General features: G+C 41.5%; 2 protein-coding genes across 2 annotated transcripts in view; both read right to left on the bottom strand.

The window, feature by feature from the left end:
- LOC139472986 (neural cell adhesion molecule 1-like) overlaps positions 1–25,884 on the bottom strand; it is a 48,149-nt gene that overhangs the window by 10,979 nt on the left and 11,286 nt on the right. The window contains exons 2-3 of the mRNA XM_071255831.1: positions 14,640–14,936; positions 1,464–1,649 (exon numbers count right to left, since the gene is read on the bottom strand). Coding sequence (XP_071111932.1) covers positions 1,464–1,649; positions 14,640–14,936 — 483 coding nt within the window. The remainder of the gene's footprint in view (positions 1–1,463; positions 1,650–14,639; positions 14,937–25,884) is intronic.
- Positions 8,639–12,675, bottom strand: LOC139473235 (guanine nucleotide exchange factor subunit RIC1-like; the record flags this gene model as incomplete). Its single annotated transcript, XM_071255768.1, has 5 exons — positions 8,639–8,710; positions 9,877–10,007; positions 10,187–10,722; positions 11,733–11,800; positions 12,604–12,675. Coding segments are annotated over 5 exons (879 nt in total), but the record flags the coding sequence as incomplete, so codon positions are not given.

The raw sequence follows: 25,884 nt of genomic DNA, 5'->3' as shown, positions 1-25,884 counted from the left end.
AAGATTCACGGCCCATTTGTCTGAAGCGTTGGTTTTTGTGGGTTACATACACAAGAGGCGACGATTGACAAATAGGTTTGCATCAACGTTTTACGTCTGAAGTGACCTGTCTTAACACTTCCTCGGAAAACTTTAAATCCACTTACTTTTCACTCTTTTGGGGTTTAGTATCTAATTGTTTCGAAAAAAAACTCGTCTCAGGCCTCAACGGGGTAAAAAACAATCTCGCATTCTTGGTAGACAGACAATGAAATGTCATCTCAAGGCGTTCAATATCGCCTGGGGCCATGTGCACAAAACGATTGCAGCGTTACGAGTTTAGATTAGACAGACTTGGGGGAAATGTGTTTTCGTTTTCGTTTTTTTACTTGGACAGATGAAATATTTATGTTTTCTTTGTAGTTAAAACATATAACATGTCGGCCAAACGTTATCGGCCGTGTATAACCAAACGCATCACTCAACAAATACAGGTCTCATTGTCCACGTTATGCCATGGCACGGCAACATCAAGTCCTCAGGATGCAAAATTCATCAAACACTCTGGAAATCTACAGCGCTGGGTGGAGTTGCGACCGTCAGACGTGTCACAATTCGCTGGTCGTGAGTTCGATTATGATCCTTGGCTTGACAGCACCACACCCGTGCTCACGGAGTTCACTAAACTGGTAAATAACTACGGCCCGCGCGTTAAGCTGACACAAAACTTAAATTCTGCTGAAAGCGGCATTAAACTAAACCCACTCATTCGCACACTTCACCGTTAGTTTCATCTTCCCATGGCAAGGGGGCGTTAATTGACTATAAAAGTACAGTTCCAACCCTTGCCGAACACGGCTGGAACTTCCAGGCTCGATCCTGGCTTTTACGAGTTATGTCCCTTGTATATCCCTCCTATTGGCCAATCAGATTCCATCTCTCATATCACTTGCATTTGCTGCAAACTGGCGGTGGCCAGTGAAGACGATGTGATCGCTAATAAAGCGAGTGATTGAGTTGTGTTTAACGCCGCTTTTAACAGTATGATCGCTAATCAAGATCTATATTGTAAAAAAAAATGGGTTAAACCTGCGAAGTACATCAAATCACTTGAGCACCTTGGTTAAAAACATTGAAAGATTAGCAAAAAATCTGTCGTCGCCTAGATGGCGGTACACATGCTTTGCAAATCCTGCAGTCGACCGAAATGTGCCCGTTGAAATCCACGTTGTATACGAACCGGATGTCTTGTTGGTTGCGTGATTTTGATTGGGTTATGCATAGACTCGTTAGTCCAGCCAAAATGTAACTCCATAATACCAGCCTAGTTTGGCAAGCTGGACTTTTGTAGTCAGTTAACGCCCTTGCCTCGGGAAGATGCGTTTGGTTTGTCATCGTAAACGTTTTCACTTATGAGTCTGTCGTAATGATTTCTTGATATGACCCCTAAACACATTCCCTGTTACGGGGTCTGGTATACTCACCAGTCTTCCCTAGGGTGAGCGTGAAGTTCTTCTCCCCGTACGTCACCCTGTCCTTCACCCCAGGGATATCATCCAGCATCTTGCCATCCTTATACCACAGCGTACGCAGCTGTTCGAACGTAGTTCCTGGTTCACACTTGATTGTCACGTCCTCGCCGACTGTCACGTTAGAATTCTGCGTTAAAACTGAAATGAAAAAATGAAAAATGTATTATCTATTAAGTATTGCACGTTTTAAATCCACCAAGGAAAGGGTGGCGGGTTGCTTAGTGGTCCACAGCACCGTACTTTGCATATAGAGTTGCGTCCCTTAGCTCCCGGTTTCCGGTGTCAAATTTCAGCAGTTATGTTTCTTGGTCCCATTTTCGTGGGTTTCATTAAATAAAGTGGTAAACGCCTGGCAGAATTGGTTTCATCATACAGCAGGCAAATGGAAACAGTTATAATGACCATTGTCTCACGATAAAAAAATGTTTAAAAGGTAATGTCCTGCTTACAAAGTTAGCTACTTTAAACCAGCATTTTCTCGTTTCTCATTACCAAGACTTTGCAAAATATAGTCCAGTAATATGCATAGAAATCAGTTGATTTCATGAAATGGATAAACGTTTAAGTTATTAAATATTGTTTGTGTAATGTGGATGCATGTTGTTCCTTTCTTAGATGAGAGAAATGTTCACAGAGCTTCATCACCACAATATTCCTCGTACACAAACGTCATTCACAGCACTTCATCAGGAGGAATATTAATGAATCTTCAAATCTATATACATTTATTACACCTATATTTTGATAAATGAGTTATGTTTGTTGTTAGATATGTTTCGACATTAAACAATTATACATATTATTCATGGTAGTTGCACTTTGATAACACTCCAAGGATGAATGCGGCTTGATGTAAATTAGCCGTCACCCATTTTCTGCTGAATCCAGATTGAACCAGATTGTACCAACTCCTGAGCCAAATATAATATTCTTAGTTGAAGTATATTATATCATCATCAAAAAACGAAGTCTGGTGTTAGCATGATATGATGGTCTATTATTATTGAGGTGAATTAATTTTGTCCAGTATTTTATTGCTCTTGTCCTGTAGATATATTGTAGAGTCTGTAACACTCTCGAAGAACCATGTCATTAGTATTCTTTTTAAGTCGACCTGTGAAGATCCGGGGTAGAATAGGTCTCAAATAACCCATGCTTGCCATAAAAAGGCGATTATGCTTGTCGTAAGAGGCTACTACCGGGATCGGGCGGTCAGGCACGCTGACTTGGTTGATGCATGTCATCTTGTCCAAATTGCGTGGATCGATGCTCATGATGTCAATCACTGGATTGTTTGGTCAAGACATCGATTATTTCAAGACCGCCGTCATAAAGTTGGAATATTGCTGAGTGCGGCATTAAACAACAAACAGACAAACAAACTTAAGTCGGAGAAACAATGTGCAGAATATATTCTGTATACTTTCGATTAACTTGTTGCGTGACGTTCCTCAGATTTCAGCTCCATAACGTAATATTGGAACTATACATACAGTGACCTGATATTCCGTGATAACACTGAAATAGTGTGAGGCCGAGTTGAAACCAAACTAGACGCCATGCGACGCCTGCAACAAAGGCCCAAAGGCCCTGTTGTTAATACGAATGTCGTGTATATAATTGTATAAATGCGGTATTGGTCGTCATCAAACACATTTTTGACCGCCTCCATAGTGTAGCGGATAGAGCGTCTGATCGGAGAGCGGAGGGCGGTGGTTCGATCCCCTTGCCGCGTCATACCAAAAGACGTTTACGGATGATACTTGTTGTTACCCTGCCTGGCGCTCGGGGATAAAACAAGGACTGGTCGGCTCGGAGTCAGTGTACTGAGTGGGGTATCCTTATTAAACTACAGCATGGAATCTAAATGGGCTAGCACTATAAAATAGACATTATCACGCACGGACGAACGCTCACACATCGCTATATAAGTACAATAATCCTGAAGGCGACGTTACACCCCATTACACCTCACCTCAAACACGTTTTACCTTCTAGTCCAGCGTGTGTGGTGCGGACCAATACAGACGTATTACAGACAGTTGATTAATAAAGGCCTTTGTTTCGGGCATACAGAAGGTTTGTTCTCTCGGCCCGACATGCAGCACACTGACTGACGTTCTTCCACCCGTCACTGTCACGTAATGGTTCGAAGTTCAAACGCAGACATATCAAAGTTTTAAACGTCGCAAAGCCAGTGTATGTATCGGCCATTGAGAAATAAATATTGAAACATAAAAGAATCAATATAGCCATAATTGAGAATATTTCGTGTACAACCTTATTTGTTTAAGACTGAATCTCGTTCAATGTTAAAACATTGTTATGTGGTGTCCTTTTGGCGGAGTATATATCATTGCGCTGACAGAATATAGCTGGGCATTCTTGAACTATTTTCACATGTGTATCAAATTAATGCTTTTAAAGGAGGAACAATTACTCAGTTACGATGAGAATTGAAAAAAACTCTGTGAGTGAAGAATAATGATTACTTAATAAAGTTTTTCAAATCCCTTCACGGCGCCGGACTGGCTGGCTCCCGCTTTTGGGTTATAAAACATGATCAAAATGCAATTTCATCAGACGCGTTTCTGATTACGTATAATTAACAAACATAAAGAACGACACGTAGTTTATAGGGACTTTTAGATGTGTGATTTAGCTAGTTTGTGCATGAAATTCCCTCTTCAAGTTAGGCAATCGATGACGCTACAAATTGAGGGGCCATCATCGATTGACAACCCAGCATTACACGCTTGTCTTGTTTGACATGCATCTGACGTGGTGGAGACGTGGCGTTAGGTGGCATTTGTCTACTTCGATGGAGAAATAATCAACATAAACTAAAAACCAAAGGAAAATAATTCTTACTTGTTACTTATTGGTAATATAAATACCTGGGTGTGGGGTGGGGTGGGGTGGGGATGGGTTGTCTGCAGATTAGATATTTTTTCAGCTACAGATGGAAAACCATATACTTTTTTAATTAGAACTGTGAGCTTGAATTTTTTTAATCGTTTTGTGGAACGGGGCCAAGTTCCACCAACCGATCTTAGCATTACGACGACCGTAAGTCTGTTTCAGATAATCACAGCCCCAGTGCTTAAGGAAACGCCTACCTGTCCGGTTGGGTAGTCAAGTAGTTCGTTTGCTCGCAACACCAAAAAATCCGGTTCGATTTCCCACATTGCGATATGACAAAAAGTGCACAACAATATTCCCTCTCAGAGATTCTGTCCAAAGTATACAGACATTAGAACATTACAAAGTCCCGTCGAATTGTTTCAGAATGCATGTAAAATTTCTCTTACGAATGATTTGACGATTAATTCGACACTATTCGGAATGGCGGCCTTTTGTTTGTGTGTTCAGGTTGATGGTTGCTATGCGACTGCAAGTCTATATAATGAGGAACCGTCTCTGAAGAAACGAACGCCAGCGAGATGATTCGATCCCCAAACTTAAACAAACACATGTACATGCAAAGACCATATGATATCAGATCTGTGTTTTTGCTTGTTTGTTGTATAACGCCGCTCTTAACAATATTCCAGATAAATGACGGCGTTCTGTAAATAATCGAGCCTAGACCAGACAATCCAGTAACTGACATCATGAGCATCGATCCACGCAACTGATATCGATGACATACATCAACCAAGTCAGCGAGCCTGACCCTCCGATCCCGTTAGTCGCCTTTTACGGCAAGCATGGGTTGCTGAAGACCTTTTCTACCCCGGATCTTCACGGTTCGAAATCAGATCTGATACTAACTAAAGGAGATGTCAGATGACAAATACGTATGGAAAGAAATTACTTGTCCCCTTTATAACTATTCCTCTGCATCTATTGATCAAAACAAACGTTCTATCGATCGTGTCCGCGACGCGAATGTTTGAGTGAGTGAGTGAGTTTTACGCCACAGTCTAAGGTATAGAGTAGGTCCTCTGTAACCTGCTCTGGTCGTAAGAGACATCTAAATGGATGGCGTAGTCAGGTTTCGTGACTTCGTTTATTGCGTGTCATTGTACCCCGACGATATGGTGTTCATAATATCAATCACTGGTTTATATGGAAGAGACTCGATTTTTAATTACAAGCCGCCGCCATATAACGCCCTGGATTGTTAGTGAGTGCGGCGTTAAACAGCAATCAAACAAAGTAAAGACGCCCTGTGACTCTTAATCAACGTTTTTGTCAGGTCCCCGAAGCTGAGTGAGACCATGGCATTCGGGCTATGATGAAAGGCAATCAAATCACCGAGTCGGACGGCGAGCATGGTTTGCTGAAGACCTATTCTACCCCGATCCTTCACGGGTGCTAGTTTAGTCGCCTCTTACGACAAGCAGTAGAATTGTTTAGACCTGTTCACACCCAGGTCCCTACAAGTGGCTCAAAAGGGTGGTCGCCAAGGTCATATACTAATGTCATATATATAGTGATACCCAAAAAATAGACAGTGATCTATTATAACAAATGTCTATATATCTAGCAACGTCATATGTAATGAGGGGGCACGGGTGGCCCAGTTGTCTAAGGCGCCGCGATTCGCTGTGCAGAGTTGCGTCCCTTGGGCACGCCAGAAACCTGTGATTGTGGGTTCGAATCCCGGTTCGCCCCGATTATGTTTCTAGGTTTGTCAACACCATACTCGTGCTCGTGGGTTTCACCGAAGTGGTAAACGTCTGAGACCTGCATCCCTTCGGGCTTTCCTCCCACATTAAGCTGACACGCGATGATATGACTGGAATACTGTTAAAAGTGGCGTTAAACCCAACTCACTCACTCATATGTACAGATTCTTCGGGGAACCTGTATTACTGCTTCGGGCATTGTTTAACAGCATCAGTGATCGTTATAATGGAGATGATTCTCCCTGAAGAACTGTCACATCAGCGTCACTACTTACAACCACGACACGTTGACCCGAGTCGCCAATCGAACAGTATCAACTTGTCTAACTGTGGGACAAACGAAGCTGATGTCTAGGGTTGGAGGTCTCAATAAGACCAGTAAAGAGACCCTAGGAGTGACAATCAGCACCGATAAGGCTCCGGCGTCCTTGGATGTAGTTCTATCGGCCTCTGCTGCACAAGATATACTGATGCTGGATTCCAGATAGGCCCTGCATCCGCGTGAAGACGCTAGATGAATACCAAAAACGCTTTTCAGTTGAATTAAAAAAAGTTTACACGTAATTGAAAGTTGACCTTTACTGCTACTCTCGGGGATCAATACTTTGGCATTTTTATTCAATTGGCTTTTCTTTCCAAGAGTTGAATATTAATGTTTTTACCATCTCATTGCATTGACAGTCGGAGACAGATCACTGTACATCGTCTTACTATTAGCAACAAAGCATCATAATACCTTCTGTCATACACGAACAGAAATATATCAATGCAATAAAAAGTAATAAAACAAGTGGATAACGATCTAATCATTTAGATGCCATTTCCCCAAGCACAGCTACAGAAAGTAATTGGAGATGCACCATGAGAGTACTCTATGTGGTTATAGCAGGCATTTTGAAGCTTATTGATTCTGACGCCGCCAAGCCTCCATACAATTATCAATACGAGACTTGATAGCCCTCTCCTTATGTTAAGCCTGGAGTGTCCGCCAGCGTGATAAACAAGACTTGACGATATGCCTTCTGTAATGCTATGTCTACCATGAAGACACGACTGTGACTGGGAAGATTTATGGGTCATGCAGTGATCCCCGATTCCGGATTCTGGAGCCACCGTCGATATAAGATGTATGCATCCCTTCAGAAGAACAAATGACTTTCTGCTAGGGACTGTTCAGTCAGTGTTCCGATATACGGATCTCCCTCAGTTCCTGAGACAGCCATTATGTAACCATTAAGAAGACGCATTGCCCTGGATGGACTGGAGACCCTGAGACTGATCAATTAATGTCTGCATCGCGCCTATCAAAACTCCATTGCACATCGCCATTGACAGGACTTGCGCGTTCTGGTCTATGAACAATTACATTTTAAACGATGGATTGTCAACATAGCGGTATCATTACGACTTTCTTTCTCTTCGTTAAAGGCAAAGATGTCTTGAATATGTATAACAATGGTTTTACATGGATTTTGTCTAATCACAACTGGAAAATGTCAGTGGGTTCAACACGTAAATCATCAGTAGTTTCTACCGAAGAAGCATTAACGTTAACGTCTCGGATTTGGGGCGTTTATCATAAGGAGGACGCTTAAATAATTTAAAGCTTTTGTTTCTTTACAAATGTCTTTATGCTTGCTGTTTAACGCTGCCTCTGTGTGACGACGGTCTGTAAATGATCGAGCCTGGACCAAATAAACTATTGGTCGATATTATGCGCCACATTCCACACCGTCGGGGCCGAGGACACGCAAACAATCAAGTATAACACTTCGGAGTTTGGCGTTCTTAGAAGAAAGTTCGTCTTCGGGTCTACAACTGTTCTTTAAACTGTAAGTCTGGGTGTCGTTGTACAGAACAAACTTAGCACTACGACTGTCGTAAGTCTGGGTTGAGGTATTGGAGTTTCGATCACCTTAGCGCTAAGATTGGTTTGTACAACGGTACCCTGATGTGTTCAGGAGAAGTCAAGAAGAGTGAACAACGGTTATAACGAACTCAAGGGTACCAGTAATTTTAGTTTGTTACAACCGTAGTTCGTTATAGATGAGATGAAAAGGGGTTTAACGTCGCGTCCAAGATTATTGCACTTATATAGCGACGTGCATGTACGCGTGTGTGTTGGTGTGGCTGCTTGTACTAGTCTGGACTGATGCCGATTTATAGTGCTAACTGACTGAGATACCATGCTGCAGTTTAACATGAATACCCCACTCAGACACTATACTGAGTCCGAGCCGACAAGTCCTTCTTTTAGCCCCTTAATGCCGAGCGCCAGACAGGGTAACATATTAACGTCTTTTGGTACGACGCGGCCGGGGATCGAACCACTAGACCACGGAGGCGGTTGTAGTTCGTTACAAGCATATATACAGCAAATGGCAGGGACCAAAAACAAGTTCGTTATATCTGTCAGTTCGTTACAAGTGTGTTCGTTATAAACGTAGTTTACTGTATAAACTAAAGCTAAAACTCCCCAGATCTACTGCCTGGTCACGTGGATACCATCAGCTTCGTCTGCTGAGCTGTGGTTTTCCTCTTGTTCTCAACCACTTGTGCCTCAAACTATTGACCAATATAAACACCAAATGTGGAGTTCTTGACCAATATAAACACCAAATGTGGAGTTCTTGACCAATGTCACACTTTGTTCAAATTATTGACCAGGATATTATCTCCATTATCATTGAGTCGGATGTAATCTCCAGATATCGAGTGTTTACTGATGTCACCCTTGGTTGAAAGAGTTCATGTTGATTCCCTGACCAGTATGTTGAATATAGACGTTTACTATTGAACAAGCCACCGGCTATTAACGCCTCGCCGTGACGTGTTGTCAACTTACAGCTGTCCGATGTCCTTTGGGAAGGATATGTGTTTCCCACTGGACAATGCATAATTAAAGGGGAAGCAGCCTGCATAATTAGTGGGGGAGCAGCCTTGCATAATTAGTGTGTGGGGGGAGGGGATATGGGGTGGGGTGGGAATGTGGGGGTTGGGGTAGGGGCGCATCTACCAAGTCCCTCCGTACCAAGTCAACAACCCACCCGCGCCATTTCGTCGACCTTGGTGACAAACATCATTTGCTGTTTATAGACACGTATCTAATCGAGTATGTATTGTTCTATAGTTTTTAGATAATACCAACCTCCTATCCACTCGATAAGGTGGAATACATCCACGTCTAATTGTTGAAAGAAAAAGTAGAAATAAAACATTCTCCTCGTGTAATCTCTCTTTCGCACAGCAACTTGAACCCACCTCATGAAACATTCATGAAGTAAAAACGACAGTACGTTCTCGCATGCAAAAGATGTGATATCCTGGAAGTTCCATGTTACTTCATCTAAATGTCAATTCAATATTGTCAAATTGCCAATATATCTGGAAACTGGATCGATTTTTGGCGTTGGGTGTGTCTGAGTTTATAATGTCTGGCAGATATTGCTCACTGACGACACAGTAGAACTGTAACACCGGTCGCTAGAATTCCCATGCACTTGTCCACACTCAAATCGATTCTGAGAGCTACTCTTATCCAATGCCGCGGCGAGTTGTTCCGATATTTCAGGGCTGTGCAGTTTGTTTAGGATGTAACGATGATCTAATGTTTAGCGCAACAAATCAGGTATTAATGACCGAAGTGTTGGTTTTGGAAGAAAACCAAATATTGTTAGCAATCATTTTTCATGTTGTTTGAAACAGTATCCGTCGGAAGAAAATGTTATTACGGATAGTGTATTGCTGATGATGTTGCAGGTTGAAGAAAGTGTATGATGGTAAGATGGTGTGATGGTATGGTGTGATGGGATGATGGTAAGATGGTAAGATGGTGTGATGGTATGGTATGATGGCGTGATGGTATGGTATGATGGTGTGATGGTATGATGGTATGATGGTATGGTGGAGTAATGGGATGATGGTATGATGGAAAAATGGTATGATGGTGTGATGGGATGATGGTATGATGGGATGATGGTATGGTGGAATAATGGGATGATGGTATGATGGAAAAATGGTATGATGTGATGATGGTGTGACGGTATGATGGTATGATGCTGTGATGGTATGAAAAATGGTATGATGGAATAATGGGATGATGGTGTGATGGAATAATGGGATGATGGTATGATGGTGTGATGGGATGATGATATGATGGTGTGATGGTATGATGGAATAATGGGATGATGGTATGATGGAAAAATGGTTTGATGGGATGATGATATGATGGTGTGATGGTATGATGGGATGATGGGATGATGGTGTGATGGGATGATGGTATGGTGGTATGATGGTGTGATGGTATAATGGTGTGATGGTATGATGGTATGGTGGAATAATGGAATGATGGTATGATGGAAAAATGGTATGATGGTGTGATGGGATGATGGTGTGATGGGATGATGATATGATGGTATGATGGAATAATGGGATGATGGTATGATGGAAAAATGGTATGATGGTGTGATGGTATGATGGAATAATGGTATGATGGAATAATGGGATGATGGTATGGTGGTATGGTGGAATAATGGGATGATGGTGTGATGGTATGGTGGAATAATGGGATGATGGTACTATGGAATAATGGGATGATGGTGTGATGGAATAATGGGATGATGGTATGGTGGAATAATGGGATGATGGTATGGTGGAAAAATGGGATGATGGTGTGATGGTATGGTGGAATAATGGGATGATGGTGTGATGGTATGGTTGAATAATGGGATGATGGTATGATGGACTAATGGGATGATGGTGTGATGGTATGGTGGAATAATGGGATGATGGTATGATGGTATGGTGGAATAATGGGATGATGGTATGATGGAAAAATGGTATGATGGGATGATGGTGTGATGGTATGATGGGATAATGTGTGATGGAATAATGGGATGATGGTGTGATGGAATAATTGGATGATGGTATGATGGGATGATGGTGTGATGGGATGATGATATGATGGTGTCATGGTATGATGGAATAATGGGATGACGGTATGATGGTATGATGTAGTGATGGAATAATGGGATGATGGTATGGTGGAATAATGGGATGATGGTATGGTGGAATAATGGGATGATGGTGTGATGGTATGATGGAATAATGGGATGATGGTGTGATGGTATGGTGGAATAATGGGATGATGGTGTGATGGTATGGTGGAATAATGGGATGATGGTATGATGGAAAAATGGTATGATTTGATGATGGTATGATGGTGTGATGGGATGATGTATGATGGTATGATGGCATGATGGTGTGATGGTATGATGGGATGATGTATGATGGTATGATGGGATGATGGCATGATGGTGTGATGGGATGATGGAATGATGGTGTGATGGAATAATGGGATGATGGTGTGATGGTATGGTGGAATAATGGGATGATGGTATGATGGAAAAATGGTATGATGGGATGATGGTATGATGGTGTGATATGATGGTGTGATGGTATGATGGTATGGTGGTATGATGGGATGATGGTATGATGGAATAATGGGATGATGGGATGATGGTGGAATAATGGGATGATGGTATGATGGAAAAATGGTATGATGGTATGATGTATGATGGGATGATGGTATGATGGTATAATGGTGTGATGGAATAATGGGATGATGGTATGATGGGATGATGGTGTGATGGGATGATTATATGATGGTGTGATGGTATGATGGGATGATGTATGATGGTATGATGGGATGATGGTGTGATGGTATGATGGAGTGATGGAAAAATGGGATGATGGTATGATGATATGATGGTATGAAGGAATGATGGTATGATGGTGTGATGGTATGATGGAATAATGGAATGATGGTGTGATTGTGTGATGTATGATGGGATGATGGGATAATGGTATGATGGTGTGATGGGATGATGGGATAATGGTATGATGGTGTGATGGGATGATGGGATAATGGTATGATGGTGTGATGGGATGATGGGATAATGTTATGATGGAATAATGGAATGATGGTGTGATTGTGTGATGTATGATGGTGTGATGGGATAATGGTATGATGGCGTGATGGGATGATGGGATAATGGTGTGATGGTGTGATGGGATAATGGTATGATGGTGTGATGGGATGATGGGATAATGGTATGATGGGATGATGGGATAATGGTGTGATGGGATGATGGTATGATGGAATTATGGAATGATGGTATGATGGTATGATGGGATGATGGAATAATGGGATGATGTATGATGGTATGATGGAATAATGGGATGATGGGTGTGATGGGATGATGATATGATGGTGTGATGGGATGATGTATGATTGTATGATGGGATGATGATATGATGGGATGATGGTATGATGGAATAATGGGATGATGGTGTGATGGGATGATGGTATGATGGGATGATGTATGATGGTATGATGGGATGATGGTATGATGGAATAATGGTGTGATGGTGTGAGGGGATAATGGTATGATGGAATAATGGGATGATGGTATGATGGTGGGATGGAATAATGGTATGATGGAATAATGGGATGATGGTGTGATGGAATAATGGTATGATGGAATAATGGGACGATGGTGTGATGGGATAATGGTATGATGGAATAATGGGATGATGGAATAATGGGATGATGGTGTGATGGTATGATGGAATAATGGGATGATGTATGATGGTATGATGGGATGATGGTATGTATGATGGAATAATGGGATGATGGTGTGATGATGTGATGGAATAATGGGATGATGGTGTGTTGGTGTGATCGATTTATAAATGAATATTGTGATTAAACCTACTTTGATATGTCTGATAAAATATATGACGTCATGTTCCAGTGGAGTTTCAGTGCAGTTAAGAATGAAGGCCAATGGCCCACATACATGATGGTTACATACATATGTACACCAAATTTTAACACATCGTGGTAAACTGTGTTTATAATTTTCTGTCTCTGAGTTACATAGTGTTTTTAAGCAATATTTCACAATTTTCAGATGATAGCATTTGGAACCTATTCAAGGATGGATATGGACAAAACATTTTCGGTAAGTAAATATTTTCTAAGGTCACCATAAGATTTAAGATCAAATCATAATCATCAGGTATACCAAGTTTACATGAAGGACATGTGTGTTGTGACCCGTGAAGATTCCGGGTTAGAATAGGTGTTCAGCAACCCATGCTTGTCGTAAAAGGCGACTAACGGGATCGGGTGGTCAGGCTCGCTGACTTGGTTGATGTATGTCATTGATCTCAATTGCGTGGACCGATGCTCATGATATTAATCACTGGATTGTCTGGTCCAGACTCGATTATTTACAGACCGCCGTCATATTGCTGGAATATTGCTGAGTGCGGCGTTAAACAACAAACCAACCAACATGTGTGTTGTGATTCCTAACCATCTACCTTCATTTGCCTTCAGGTTTAATAATCCGGCTTAATGTCTAATAATCATGTTGCTATGTATCTTGTCTCAGATTACTGATAGACACCTTTCAGGCTCTAATAAAGCTCTGAACCATCTCTACAATCTGTACCTTGAACTATTGTTCAATGTGGTATTCCAAGACTGAAAATACATATTTATTAGTTCATTTTTACATCAACGGTCAAAAGCATATGTTTTAATCAAATTACATTCAAAACATATGACAGTGCCCAAATTAATAATTATCAGATTTGTTGAGATACTGGGATTAAAGGGCCTCGACGGTTATGGGAAATCAGCAGATCTGGGGAGTAAAGGGCTTCTACGGTTCTGGGAAATCAGCAGATCTGGGGGTAGTAAAGGGCTTCTACGATTCTGGGAAATCAGCAGATCTGGGGGTAAAGGGCTTCTACGATTCTGGGAAATCAGCAGATCTAGGGGAGTAAAGGTCTTCTACGATTCTGGGAAATCAGCAGATCTATGGGTAGTAAAGGGCTTCTACTATTCTGGGAAATCAGCAAATCTGGGGTAGTAAAGGGCTTCTACGATTCTGGAAAATCAGCAGATCTGGGGAGGAAAGGGCTTCTGTTTCGTATTCATTAAGCTGCCTCTACAACAGTTAACTGCGTATTGTCATGACATACTTGATATGTTGATCCTACATTGATCTCTTGCTAACAAACACCTGGTTTATCGATCCAGGTCGGCGTGTGAGAAAGACATTGTAGGGACTGGTCATTTTGATAGGGGAGGTTGGGGCGGGGAGATTAAGGAGTAGTGTCGTGAAATAATGACACAGCGAAACGGAGCGCGCCCAAATGTAACACAACTCCGTGTCGGTGTGGGTTGGGGTGTGGGTGTGGGTGGGGTGGGATGTCATGAAAAAAGGACAGTTCTATTTTACTCAATTATAAATTTGAATATTCTTTAGGGTTTGGTCATTTATTATAGGGAACTCCTTGGATGCTTGAACATTGCCTTAAAAACAGTCACTGTTTAGTCACAACATACATGTCCATACAAAATCTATCATCAGATAACTCCCACCTGTGAGTGTGAAGTAGTGTACCGGTAATATCTCACCTCTAATGACAACCAGATTCACCGACTTTTCCTCGGAGTTGGCTTGGCACCAGTAGCTCCCACTATCGCTGACTTCCACGGAGTCCTTCGTGATTGTCTTCGACGTCACCTGCGACTTCCCCACAACGTCAGTCTTTTCCTCGACGTAAAAATTTTTAAGCTTAGGATCTCCGAAGTTAGATTCCATTTCAATCGTTGCCTTCTCCGGTAGGTCCTTCACCTTGCATGTGAGAGTGAACTTGGTGTTGACAAAGGCGAACATCGGACTGTAGGACGGGACCAGTTCCATCTCGAAACCTGGAGAGCACAACATGTTTATGTCAGTCACATAGATTCTTTAAATGGAGACACAATTTTAAAATACAACATCTGATTGAACCAATGGACAGCGGTGGCGTCAGGTATCAGGGAATCTTCCACAGAGCCATCGCAACTACAAGTCAAAAGGAGGGACCTTTAGACAAATTTGAAAACTTGATTTGGCTGGAATTTACGTCCGTTCCACAAATCCATCTTAGGACGATGTTCTTAAGTTACCAATCCAAGTTCCATCCAGCACACAGATGGCCCTCAGGGAACCAGCCATGTTCGTCAGTCGCAATGTCGGCAGATTTCAATGTCCTAAGGAGATCGATCCAATGCAAGAAAAAGTTAAGTTAAAAGCAAATATTATAAGAGGAACGAGGCAGGGATGCCGAATAGATGATGACACTACAGGCGATACCATTTCAGCATGTTGTGTGAAGGATGTCACATGGCAAGCAGTACCTTCCAAGAGTGAGTGAGTTGGGTTTAACGCCCGTTTGAACTGCATTCCAGTTATATCACAGCGTGTCAGCTTGACGTGGGAGGAAAGCCCAAAGTGAAGCAGTTCGTAGACTTAGACAACGTTCTTCACTTTGGTGAAAGCCACGAGCACGGGTGTGGTGCTGACAAACCTAGAACCATAATCGGGGCAGTTGGGATACAATGACATGCATCGAACAAGTCAGCGAGTCTGATCTTCTGAACCCATTAGCCATGGGTTGGTGAAGACCAATTGATTAGGAGTAAGATGTCAGATTAGTATCTGTTAAGTACAAACGTATAAAACTATTCCACCTGTCTCTTCAAGTAATGAATATTGTGGATCAGAACGAATAGTTACTTTTTTACGTTATCGATACTATCGCTAAAGTAGCTCGGCACCAGCATATATTCATGTGATACTGTTGCAATGTATTTGAATGGGGCCATGGACGCAACGAAAATTCGATCAAAGGTTATACCCCTACTCTTGGTAGTAACATTAGTAACATTTATGTTAAGGAACCTTGCGTCATCTGAGACAAGTGAATGAGTGAGTTAGTGAATGAGTGAGTTGGGTTTAACGCCGTCGCTTGGAACAGAATTCAGTTATACCATGACGTGTCGGCTTGATGTGAAAGGAAAGCGGATTCGAAACCATGATCATAGGTTCCTGACAGGCCTAAGGGACTGCACGACCAATTGCGGCGTCTCAGAAGATTGGGTACAAACGTGTCTAGTCATTTGACGCAAAATACAAGAAACAAGAACCCAGTGAATAAACAGCTTTCAAAAACTAGCTTTTGATGATTAAGGACATAAAATGTGAATTGTCGAAAAAAACATTTGTTTGTGTAACTGTGTAATACTCGCATTAATTGTTTCAAGCTAGGAATCGACAAGAAAAGCCCAAATGGCCACTGAAGCATTAAAACATCAGGCACCGGGATCTCTCTCGTCTACTTGATCGCTGTGAGTACCTGCTTTTATCGCTGTAGGCCTCATAACTCGCCATTCATGTACCCAGTCATGATCACTCGCCTACCATTATAGACTATGGAATATGATACTATAGATGCTGACCATAGCTCAACTTGACGTTGTCCGGAAATTGCCCAGCTTCGATTAATTGCCACTCTATTCAATGGTGGCCCGGGCAAGCAAACTGTGCGTGAGGCCCTGGTCACGAAACAAGGAAACAGAGACCCGAAGTTTATCAGCATCCATTACTCGGTGGTGGGGCCATGATGGTTGATTGCGCGGAGCCCAAGAATAAAACATACGGTAAAATACACACATCATCTGGGAGGGTTGATTAGCGATAGAATGAGTGAGTGAACGGGGTTTTATGCTACATTCAGCAATATTAACGCCATATCAGGCTGGTTTACAACGTATTTTAGGGTCTGGGGGAGACGGATTAGCAGCTGACGGGCAAAGGTTTCGCAAAGTCTGCCGGCAAGTCACCAAGTGGGGCCCAAAACCACATATATGTTGACCATCTTTAAAGGAGAGGTGGGGTAGGCTAGTGGTTCAAGCGTTCGGTAGTCACGCCGAAGACCCGGGTTCTATTCTCCCCATGGGCTGGCATAGTGCTAAAAGTGGCGTAAAACCGTACTCAATCAATCACTCCATAAACTAGCGTACAGGCGAGCATGGGACTGATAAAGATGATAGGCGAGGTTCGCTTAAAATCTAATTCGTCCCAATAAAAAAACAGGCTCCTCCCTGAATGTTAAACGATCATCCCTAATGTTTACTTAACAAATATCCCATCTGTTTTTACAGAATACTATTTTTCTAAAATGCAATGAAATGAAAGCACCATTAGGCCACAATATTGACAACATATGGCGAGAGCGTGTCTGTAAACTAAATATTCACATTAACGTTATCGACATTCATAATTAGCAAAATAAACAAAGGGGAAACGGTACATTTCGAAAATACTATTCTTATTGAATGTAATTAATCTCCAGTCTCTCCGACAGACAAACTGCGCGGTCTCGACGTCCTTCAAAGCTGAGCATTTGCCGTCCTGGTTTATTGCGAGAGATAGGAAATCACTTCAGCGTCATTATTTCAGTTGCTATGCAACATAAACAATTCATTACGACCCCTAAGCCGACAATTCATTATTAAGCTGGACTATTTACTATTGGGTCCATTGGTGAATGAAGAATAATCCTTGCGATAAATCACAGCCGAAAGTCAAACACTCCTGTCGAACGAAATCAGCAGCGAGAAGTTTGGTAAAACAATTTGTTATCTTTACCAATTGATCTCTAAGCTATTGTTGCATGTTATTGCTGTGATTATTCTCTGCTCTTGTGAAGCTCTCAGAGTTAATTTGGTGATTTACAGAAGGAATAAATCAGCGGTGTTGCCCTGTTGATTCGAACAAGGGAGTGGAGGGGCGTGGGTGAGGTTGGGAGTGAAATTTAGGTAGGATGACTTCTACATACGCGCTTACCTTCTGAATAACAAAATACGGTAAGTTAACGGGAGCATAATGTATTTGTCTGTCCTAACTAGTGACGATATCACCCTGTGCATATTTCTATTCTTCCTATATCTGTGGAATATTCTACCTTTGCACATTCGTTCACTTCAGGAACTCGCAACCAATAAAAATAAACAGAAAACACATCTTTTGAGCAGGCCCATGATCGAGTTTTCTGTAATGACATTACTAAGACTTAAAGCACTTTTGAGCAGTACTGACATTACAAATGTATTATTATTATATTATTATCATTATTATTATTATTATTATTATTTACAAATTAAAATTAAAAATGCAGCAAAGAGGCTTTGGGTGATCCTATTATTATTATTATTATTATTATTATTATTATTATTATTATTATTATTATTATTTTTATCCGACGAATAAATCATCCACTTGTTACGGCCAAGCTCATGTGTTTTGTAACGGCACGTATCTGAAAGAACGATCGCATGTCTCAATGTCCCAGTTTTCAAGTTTCTTGTACTGGCACCGTCCTGGAGATTGATTCGACGCTCCGAAGAGCAATGAATCTAACTATGAAATACACGTTTACATAACCATGCCTATTCCGTATTGATTCGTTTAAACTGTTTTCTTGACACATGCAAACTTCTTCTGTGTTAGTTTGGGCAGTTGGCTCCTTCCCAAAAGTAATTAGTTTACGATTTCAAACGAAATACGACCCCATAATCAATCTTCTGAAGCATATACATAACATCAAACAATTCAAATAATGGCAATGCTGGTATGCCTATATCATCCTTTGTAGTTGATTGCTGCTGATCCTGCGTTAAGCAACAGCAACATTACATCACTATCGATCGCTGGACTGTTCCGTTGTCGATACTGTCGCTGTACACACTTCAAAATACAATACGACGTCGTCGTTGCTCCCATGTCAGTGTAATTTACAAATATACAGAGCGGGTACCTGGAAACGTATGTTGTTCAATAGAAAACATTGCATGCTAATTTCCTATTTATGGCGAATGGGTGAGTGAGTGAATGCTTAGGATGGCCTGAAAAACTCGATTTGCGGTCTGGCTGACAGGGAGTTCCTACCATGCTCAGCTTTGTACGCTGCCGGGTGTACAGCGTAGTGTTAGCCAGGAAACATCGAGTAACTCCCTCATTGTGACATCTTCCAGGGAATTGTTTCACAAAAACTAGAAATGGACCCTTAGCCTTAACGGAAAACTCTCTCCTATCAGTGCGGTAAACTTTTAACAAATGTCACGAATTTCAGGGTTAAAATAGGACTACAAATGAACAATTAACAATATATCGAGACTTTTAAATAATCGAGTCTGGACAATTCAGTGATTGACATCATGAGCATCGTTCTACGCAACTGGGATACGATGACATGCATTAACCAAGTCAGCGAGCCTGACCACCCGATCCCGTTGGTCGCATGGGTTACTGAAGGCCAACTCAAGCCCGGAGAGACTATATGTACGCTACTGATCTGACCTCTACCAGGTGTACATGCATGTACCCTAACAACCTTCACCAACAAAATATGGATATTTAGGGAACAATATGTTGGATATATCGGTCGCATATAGGAGGAACTGAAAAATGAAGGGTAACATTTCATTTCTGAAGACCTGTGAAGATCCGGGGTAGAATAGGTCTTCAGCAGCCCATGCTTGCCGTAAAAGGCGACTAACGGGATCGGGTGGTCAGGCTCGCTGACTTGGTTGATTCAGTAGGAAGCGGTGTACGTATATTACAGCACGAACTTAAAGAATAAAACGTGCAGATGTAGCGCTTTGCAGTTTCTGTTGTAACTATAAGTGATATTCCTTGTGTCAATAAGTCTATTTGGCGAAGACTATAGCTGGGGTGTCTTCATAACCCTCCTCCCTCCAACTTCCCGAGGCAAGGGAGTTTACTGACCATAAAAGTCAAATTTCCACCCTTGCCGAACTTTAGGCTGGAATTTCTGAGTTATATTTTGGCTGGACTAACGAGTCTATGCATTCTTATCAGAATCGCGTAACGAAATCGACATTCGGTTCGTAAACAACATGGCGACTGCCGTGCAGATATCTGTCGATTACAGGACTTGCAAAGCATGTGCACCATCAACTGGATGTAGACAGATATTTTCCAAATCTTTTCATATTTTTAATCTTGGGATTCAAGTGTCTTTATGCACTTTGCGAGGTAAGACCAGTTTTAATATAATATAGATCTTGATTATCGATCAGATCATCTTGACAGGTCACAGTTTGCTTGTAGCAAATGCAAGTGATATGAGAGGTGGAATTTGATTGGTCATAGAAGGGACATAAATCGTAACAACCTCTGTTTTTCTCAACGATCGGGTCAGGGAATTCCAGCCTAATTCGACAAGGATTGAAACTGGACTTTTATAGTCCCCGGAAGATGACTTCCTTCAGGCGTACCCGAACCCTATGCCTTGGGATACGAACCCCAGACTCGCTCGTTTTGGTTTGTCTTATTTAAAGCATTGAACGTCTGCATCAAAGTGGGTGTTCCTCCCAGTTTATCTGACACGCCGTGATCTGATTAAAATCAGGCGTTAAAACAAACGGTATTCACTTCAGGACAGGGAAGCAATTATCTGTTATCTATTCACGTATCAAAAGCTAATCACACAAACACACTTCAGGAAATGAACGAGAAGGCGGCAGATAAAACAGGATATTAAAACTACAAGGTCTATAAGAATAGTAGATATGCAGGAATGTCTGAAATATGTCATCGATCCCACAGACGCTAATGACATCATTACGCCTCTAGCAGCCACGCTGTGGTTACACCTAAAATAACTATCATCGAATAACGCGGAGTTCATTAGAGAAATACTATGCCGGTATTATTGAGTCTCTAGCACATAATGGAGTGACAATGTCTCTGGTGTATACATAAACTTGGTGGCTAACCCAACTCATCAAGCAGTGAAAGGAAATCGAACCCCAACCCGAACCCAATAGACAGTTTGATGGCGAACTTGGTAACATGAACGGATCAAGTTTCATCGCTGTGTCCAATGGGACGAAAGTTGAAACCGCGCTCCACCAATCAGAATGTCTGGTGGTAGTTTGTCCTGATGCACTTCCGTTGCAGAAACAATCCCGGGATTTTTTTCGCAAATATGTTTTACAGTATTATATAATTGTAAAACATTTTTGCGAAAAATAAATTGTGCAAGTGAATATATATCATAAGATCAACCACTCGTTTTTCTGATCCAAGCTCGATTATTACAGGCCGTTGTATAGCTGGGATATTCAACATCATGCTCTCACTAACTAACTCACTCACTCATAAGGCTTGAGTTTACCCAATGTTGAGGGGATGTCATCAAATTGCCAGCTGACGCTGCACATTGTCTCGCCTCCTCATCACCCAGCAAGGTACAAAACGTGCAACACGTGAGGAATATTCTGTAATATTCCGGTTGGTTGGTTGACTTGTTGTTAAACGCCGCACTCAGCAATATTCCAGCTATGTAATATTCCGGAAAACGCGAGGAACGTCCGATCGAAGTGTCATGCAAAATCAATGTGTAGCGTTAACGGGTGGTATAAAGCATTGGCAAACACAAAATTATTAAATCTCGTCTGAAAGTATAAGCTTCGCTAATATTGATGAAGGGTATCATTGACTTGCTTTGTCCTGATATCGATGCGTGGGGTGCACATGCTTGGCGTGAGGCAGTTGAAGCGAGTAGCAATGCTGATGTCGTAGTCAGCACAATTCTAGCTCCTTGTACATCAGGGCGGCAAGTAAGTGGTCAGACGAAATGGTCTTTAACTTCGCGTTCATTTATATACAAGTACCATCTTTTAACGTCTTTTGGTATAACGCGGGATCGAATCCCCGATCTTCCGCTCTCCGGGCGGACGCTCTACCACTAGTACCACTTGACCACGGGAGCTAGACTAACATCTAGTCTCTGAAATGAACAAATCGTACATAAAAAGACAGTTGTTCAGTTATCTTAATAAAAATATAATAAAAAAGAGCCCAGTGACTCTCTTCATTTCCTGATACTGCAGTGATCTAGACTTGCCAAACATTATAGACTTGCATGGGCTGTATTTGATATATATTTGTATCAGGGTCTGTAAGACAGACTACACGGGAGCGCTCGCTGCCTGTAACTACTGCAGTCAGGACAAGGCAAATCAGCGATTTGAAAGCAACTTAAAAAGCATATTCCCCAAATCCTGGAAGATATAATTTTTTTCTCATGCGCTAAAAATATACGCGTCCACTAGAGATACTGGATGTTATGAAAGTTGCGAGTCCAAGAAGTGCTGACTTAAACACAAATCCAGCACCCATGTTTGATGGCGGCTACCCAGCCACCCATGTTTTGGTGGCTAAAATGTAACATACAAGAAATGGTTATTCGATGGTGATGTATTTGATACTGGTATCATAGTTCTGCTATGGACCTTAAGTTGGCTTAAATTTGGCAACTGTTATCAGCGTAGTAACGCTTCTATATTGGGGTCCCAAGCAATACCTGTATTATAGTCCTAAATTCTCTTGCCCAGCATTCTATTTAGCACCCCGTAGAACGTGTCTTTTACCAAGACACCTCAAGCGTTGAAAGATAAGAGAATTATCTACAATGTAAATTGCATTATATTAGTAACAGACTTGAATGTTTTATTTTCTTTGTGTGATAATGTAGCTTTCGTCATTATGAACTCTTAGGGTGTGAATAGAGGGAATAAAGTAATTAATTCGTTGATTTTAGCGTCTTTTCAGAATCAAAACTGAACCATGCTAGCGAGTTGACCCATGATATTTATTATCATAGAATGGAGATATATTACACTTGATTATCGAGGATGATATTGTGATGTCAATCATTCCTAAATGATTTCACAAGACATTTACAGAACGTACCACCAGGTGAACATAGAGGATTATGTAATGGCTTATACAAGTGAATCACCACTCGAAAATGGAGATAATATTCATCTCAAGTTTGGCAATCTCTTCACTTGATATTGGCATCTTCCACTCATACCCATGCCATTTTTACAACACACGAGATTGCCATCAACATTTCAAATTCGATTTTTTTATCAGGTGACTGATCGCTTAAATGTAACTTAGAACAGAATAAATTGAAAAGATTTGACAATAAATTAAGGAATATTTGCCTGAGAATCACTTCACCCCGCTTTCCGTGAATATAAATAAAGAGAGCGCTTCAAACGGAACTCAAATTGATCTCGTCTACTTCTGTCAGATCTCACGAGACTCTCCGAGAGTGCGAAAATTGTGGTTCTCCCAAACCGAAGCAGATCGAATAAACCGATCATCAAGTCAGCCGTCTGCAGAGGGAATACCATGATGAAAACACAGGGCCAATTAATCAAATATTCTGCCCATATATTGCTCGACCAGTGTCACAATGATCTAGTCGTATTCAGACCTAACCTGATTTAGCAGTGAAAACACGTCAAGGGCTTGAGCACTGGGTTCTGCTCGCGGCTAGATGGGGCAGAGGGCCATCACCGCATCCGCAGGTTGCAACAACTATTTGTAAGGCTGTTCTTTGTAAGCACTGCATTAGTTTGAAGCAAAGTGCCTGGGGAGGGAAAATGCGAGCTGTTTCATGCATAGAAGTCAACAGTGTCCTCCGGGTCATTATCGGAGTTCCTGATGGGGATAAGATTGGGAGAGTTGAGTGATCTATTGCTTTTAAATTGAAGAAATGTAATAAGAAACGGAGCATTAAAATGAAGATTCCAACGATATGAAAACCAAATGTTTTAGAAGTCATCAATTGTTCTGATTTATTGTTTTACCAGTACACTTATGAAAATATGGTCAACGACACTGGAAGTGGCAAAACTGGACATTTTATACGTTGACCAATAATAACCTTTAACACTTTAACGTGATGGGTAAGTAAAAAGCCGTAATGATCGGACACACTCCTGCAAAACGTAAATACACATACTTCCAGGTTTCACTGAAAGTCAGTGTAAGCATTCATGTAGTATTGTATTTTGGCTCATACACATTAAACTCACGGAAGGTAAATTGTGCATCATTTATCCAGCCCTGAATCCTGATAAATTGGATAAACTGTGTTTCCCAAGGTATCATCCATTTTGTTGGGGGTGGGGGTCTTTTAAATGAAAAGTTCAGAAATATGACCAAGATATATAGTTTATTGGCAGTGTCGGAAAAAATGAATAGTTTGTTTTGCGGAAAATACCCAAACGTCACTTTTTGGTGTAAATAGTGAATGAATGAATAGATTGTTTGATGGTGCTCAGAAAATAAATAGTTTGTTCGATACATCTGGGAAGAAATAGATTGTTCTCAAAATAATTTTCCACCTCCACCACAAAAAAACAAATGGATGCTCCCTCACTCGTGGCCAGTGTGTCCAGGAGTACCAGCCCTGAACGAGGACATGCCATATCTAATTTAAGACGTACTTCACGTCAAGATTTGTTAAATGCAGCAGGTCTCCCTTGACAACGTCAAAATGACACGCCTTGCAGATAATCGACCTCGTTGCCGCCCTTTGATGGCAGTCGAGGCACATGCTGCAAAACTGAAATGGTTTTTTTTGAGCTTGTAGCCGTCCTCAAATACAGCCGATGACATTTTGCATTAGCAGACGTCTTTGAGGAGCTGCTCGCTCAAGTTGAACGCGACCTCTATTATCAATATGTCAAAGACATTTGACTTTGAACATCACGGCTGATGATGTAAGAAATCGAGCAATTGGACTATACGGGATTAGAAACAAATCTGTAAAAGGGAAGAAACGGAGTCAGTTATAATGCAGAGTCTTAAAGGAATCTTAACAACGTGATCTCGACTACTCGTCGGGGTGTCAACATCTGTTCCAACACGAAGGGTTCTGAACAGTGATGTCCCTTCAATATATTATCCTAAAATGTCCATTCAAATGTCCCACGCATAACTGTTTGAGATAGACCAGCAGTGCCTGATATTATTCATATGGAACATCACGCAATCCTTGTGAGATATACATGTAGAGGATCAGTATTATGTTTTATTCAAGCGGGCCATCACACCACAGCAGTCAATGTTCTATCTCATTTCTCAACGCTATTTTCTAAATCATTGACGCTCGTTCCCAAGCAGGGCAAAGAACAAGAGTGCCAATTTTAGGATAGCCGCGCTATTACAGTAATCATGCGAAGAGAGTATCTTGTAAATACAACTCTGTGTGCATCAGCCTTGTTTCACAACGCAATTACATGAAGGCTTTTTTAGCGACTGCGAGCCTGTCCGCATCAAATGTCACAAAAGTCGCGTGCGAACGTGAGACCCCAAAGTAAATCTCCGCGCAGACAGCCATGGCTCTGAACCAAGGGCAGATAATCGATATACTGCAGAGACTTATATCACAACCAGGTGGGCAAGCCAGTATGTCTGTCTGGCTGTGCAGATCACGCTATTGGATCTAGCTCTGCGTGTCATGGACATCTTATAGGGGGGATCATTTTCAATCCTCATTACAAATGAAGTTTCATTTCAAACTGTCCACTTCGTAGAGTTTTGGTTGTAATTTCGCTATATGGATCGAAGTGATGTGTACCACACTGAATGTGCACTTATTATTTTATGCCGCAGTAATCGATATTCAAGCTTCATCAAGACTGCGTGTATATAATCAGAGTCGGGTTCAGGCAAACCAGTGGCTTGGGAAGCGGTGATGCGCAATTAGCCCGATCAAATTATTCGTCTAATGCAACAAGCAACAGAGGGCTTGAGGCCAATTCTAACCAGATCTACACTTCCTATAAAATACCCAGGTCTTATTGATTGGTTTCAATACACTCACGGGGTTAGTAAGGATGTGTCTCGCTAGAAGTAGCTCAACAGTAAGATACAGTAAACTACGGTTATAACCAACTCAAAGGGACTACTAATTTTAGTTCGTTATAACCGTAGTTCGTT

This window comes from Haliotis cracherodii, unplaced genomic scaffold (genome assembly GCF_022045235.1).
Source record: "Haliotis cracherodii isolate W230 unplaced genomic scaffold, xgHalCrac1.p SCAF_1, whole genome shotgun sequence".
Classification (NCBI taxonomy): Eukaryota; Metazoa; Mollusca; class Gastropoda; order Lepetellida; family Haliotidae; genus Haliotis; species Haliotis cracherodii.
Note: the sequence above shows the minus strand (reverse complement) of the source record. Positions and strands in the feature narration are given on the sequence as shown.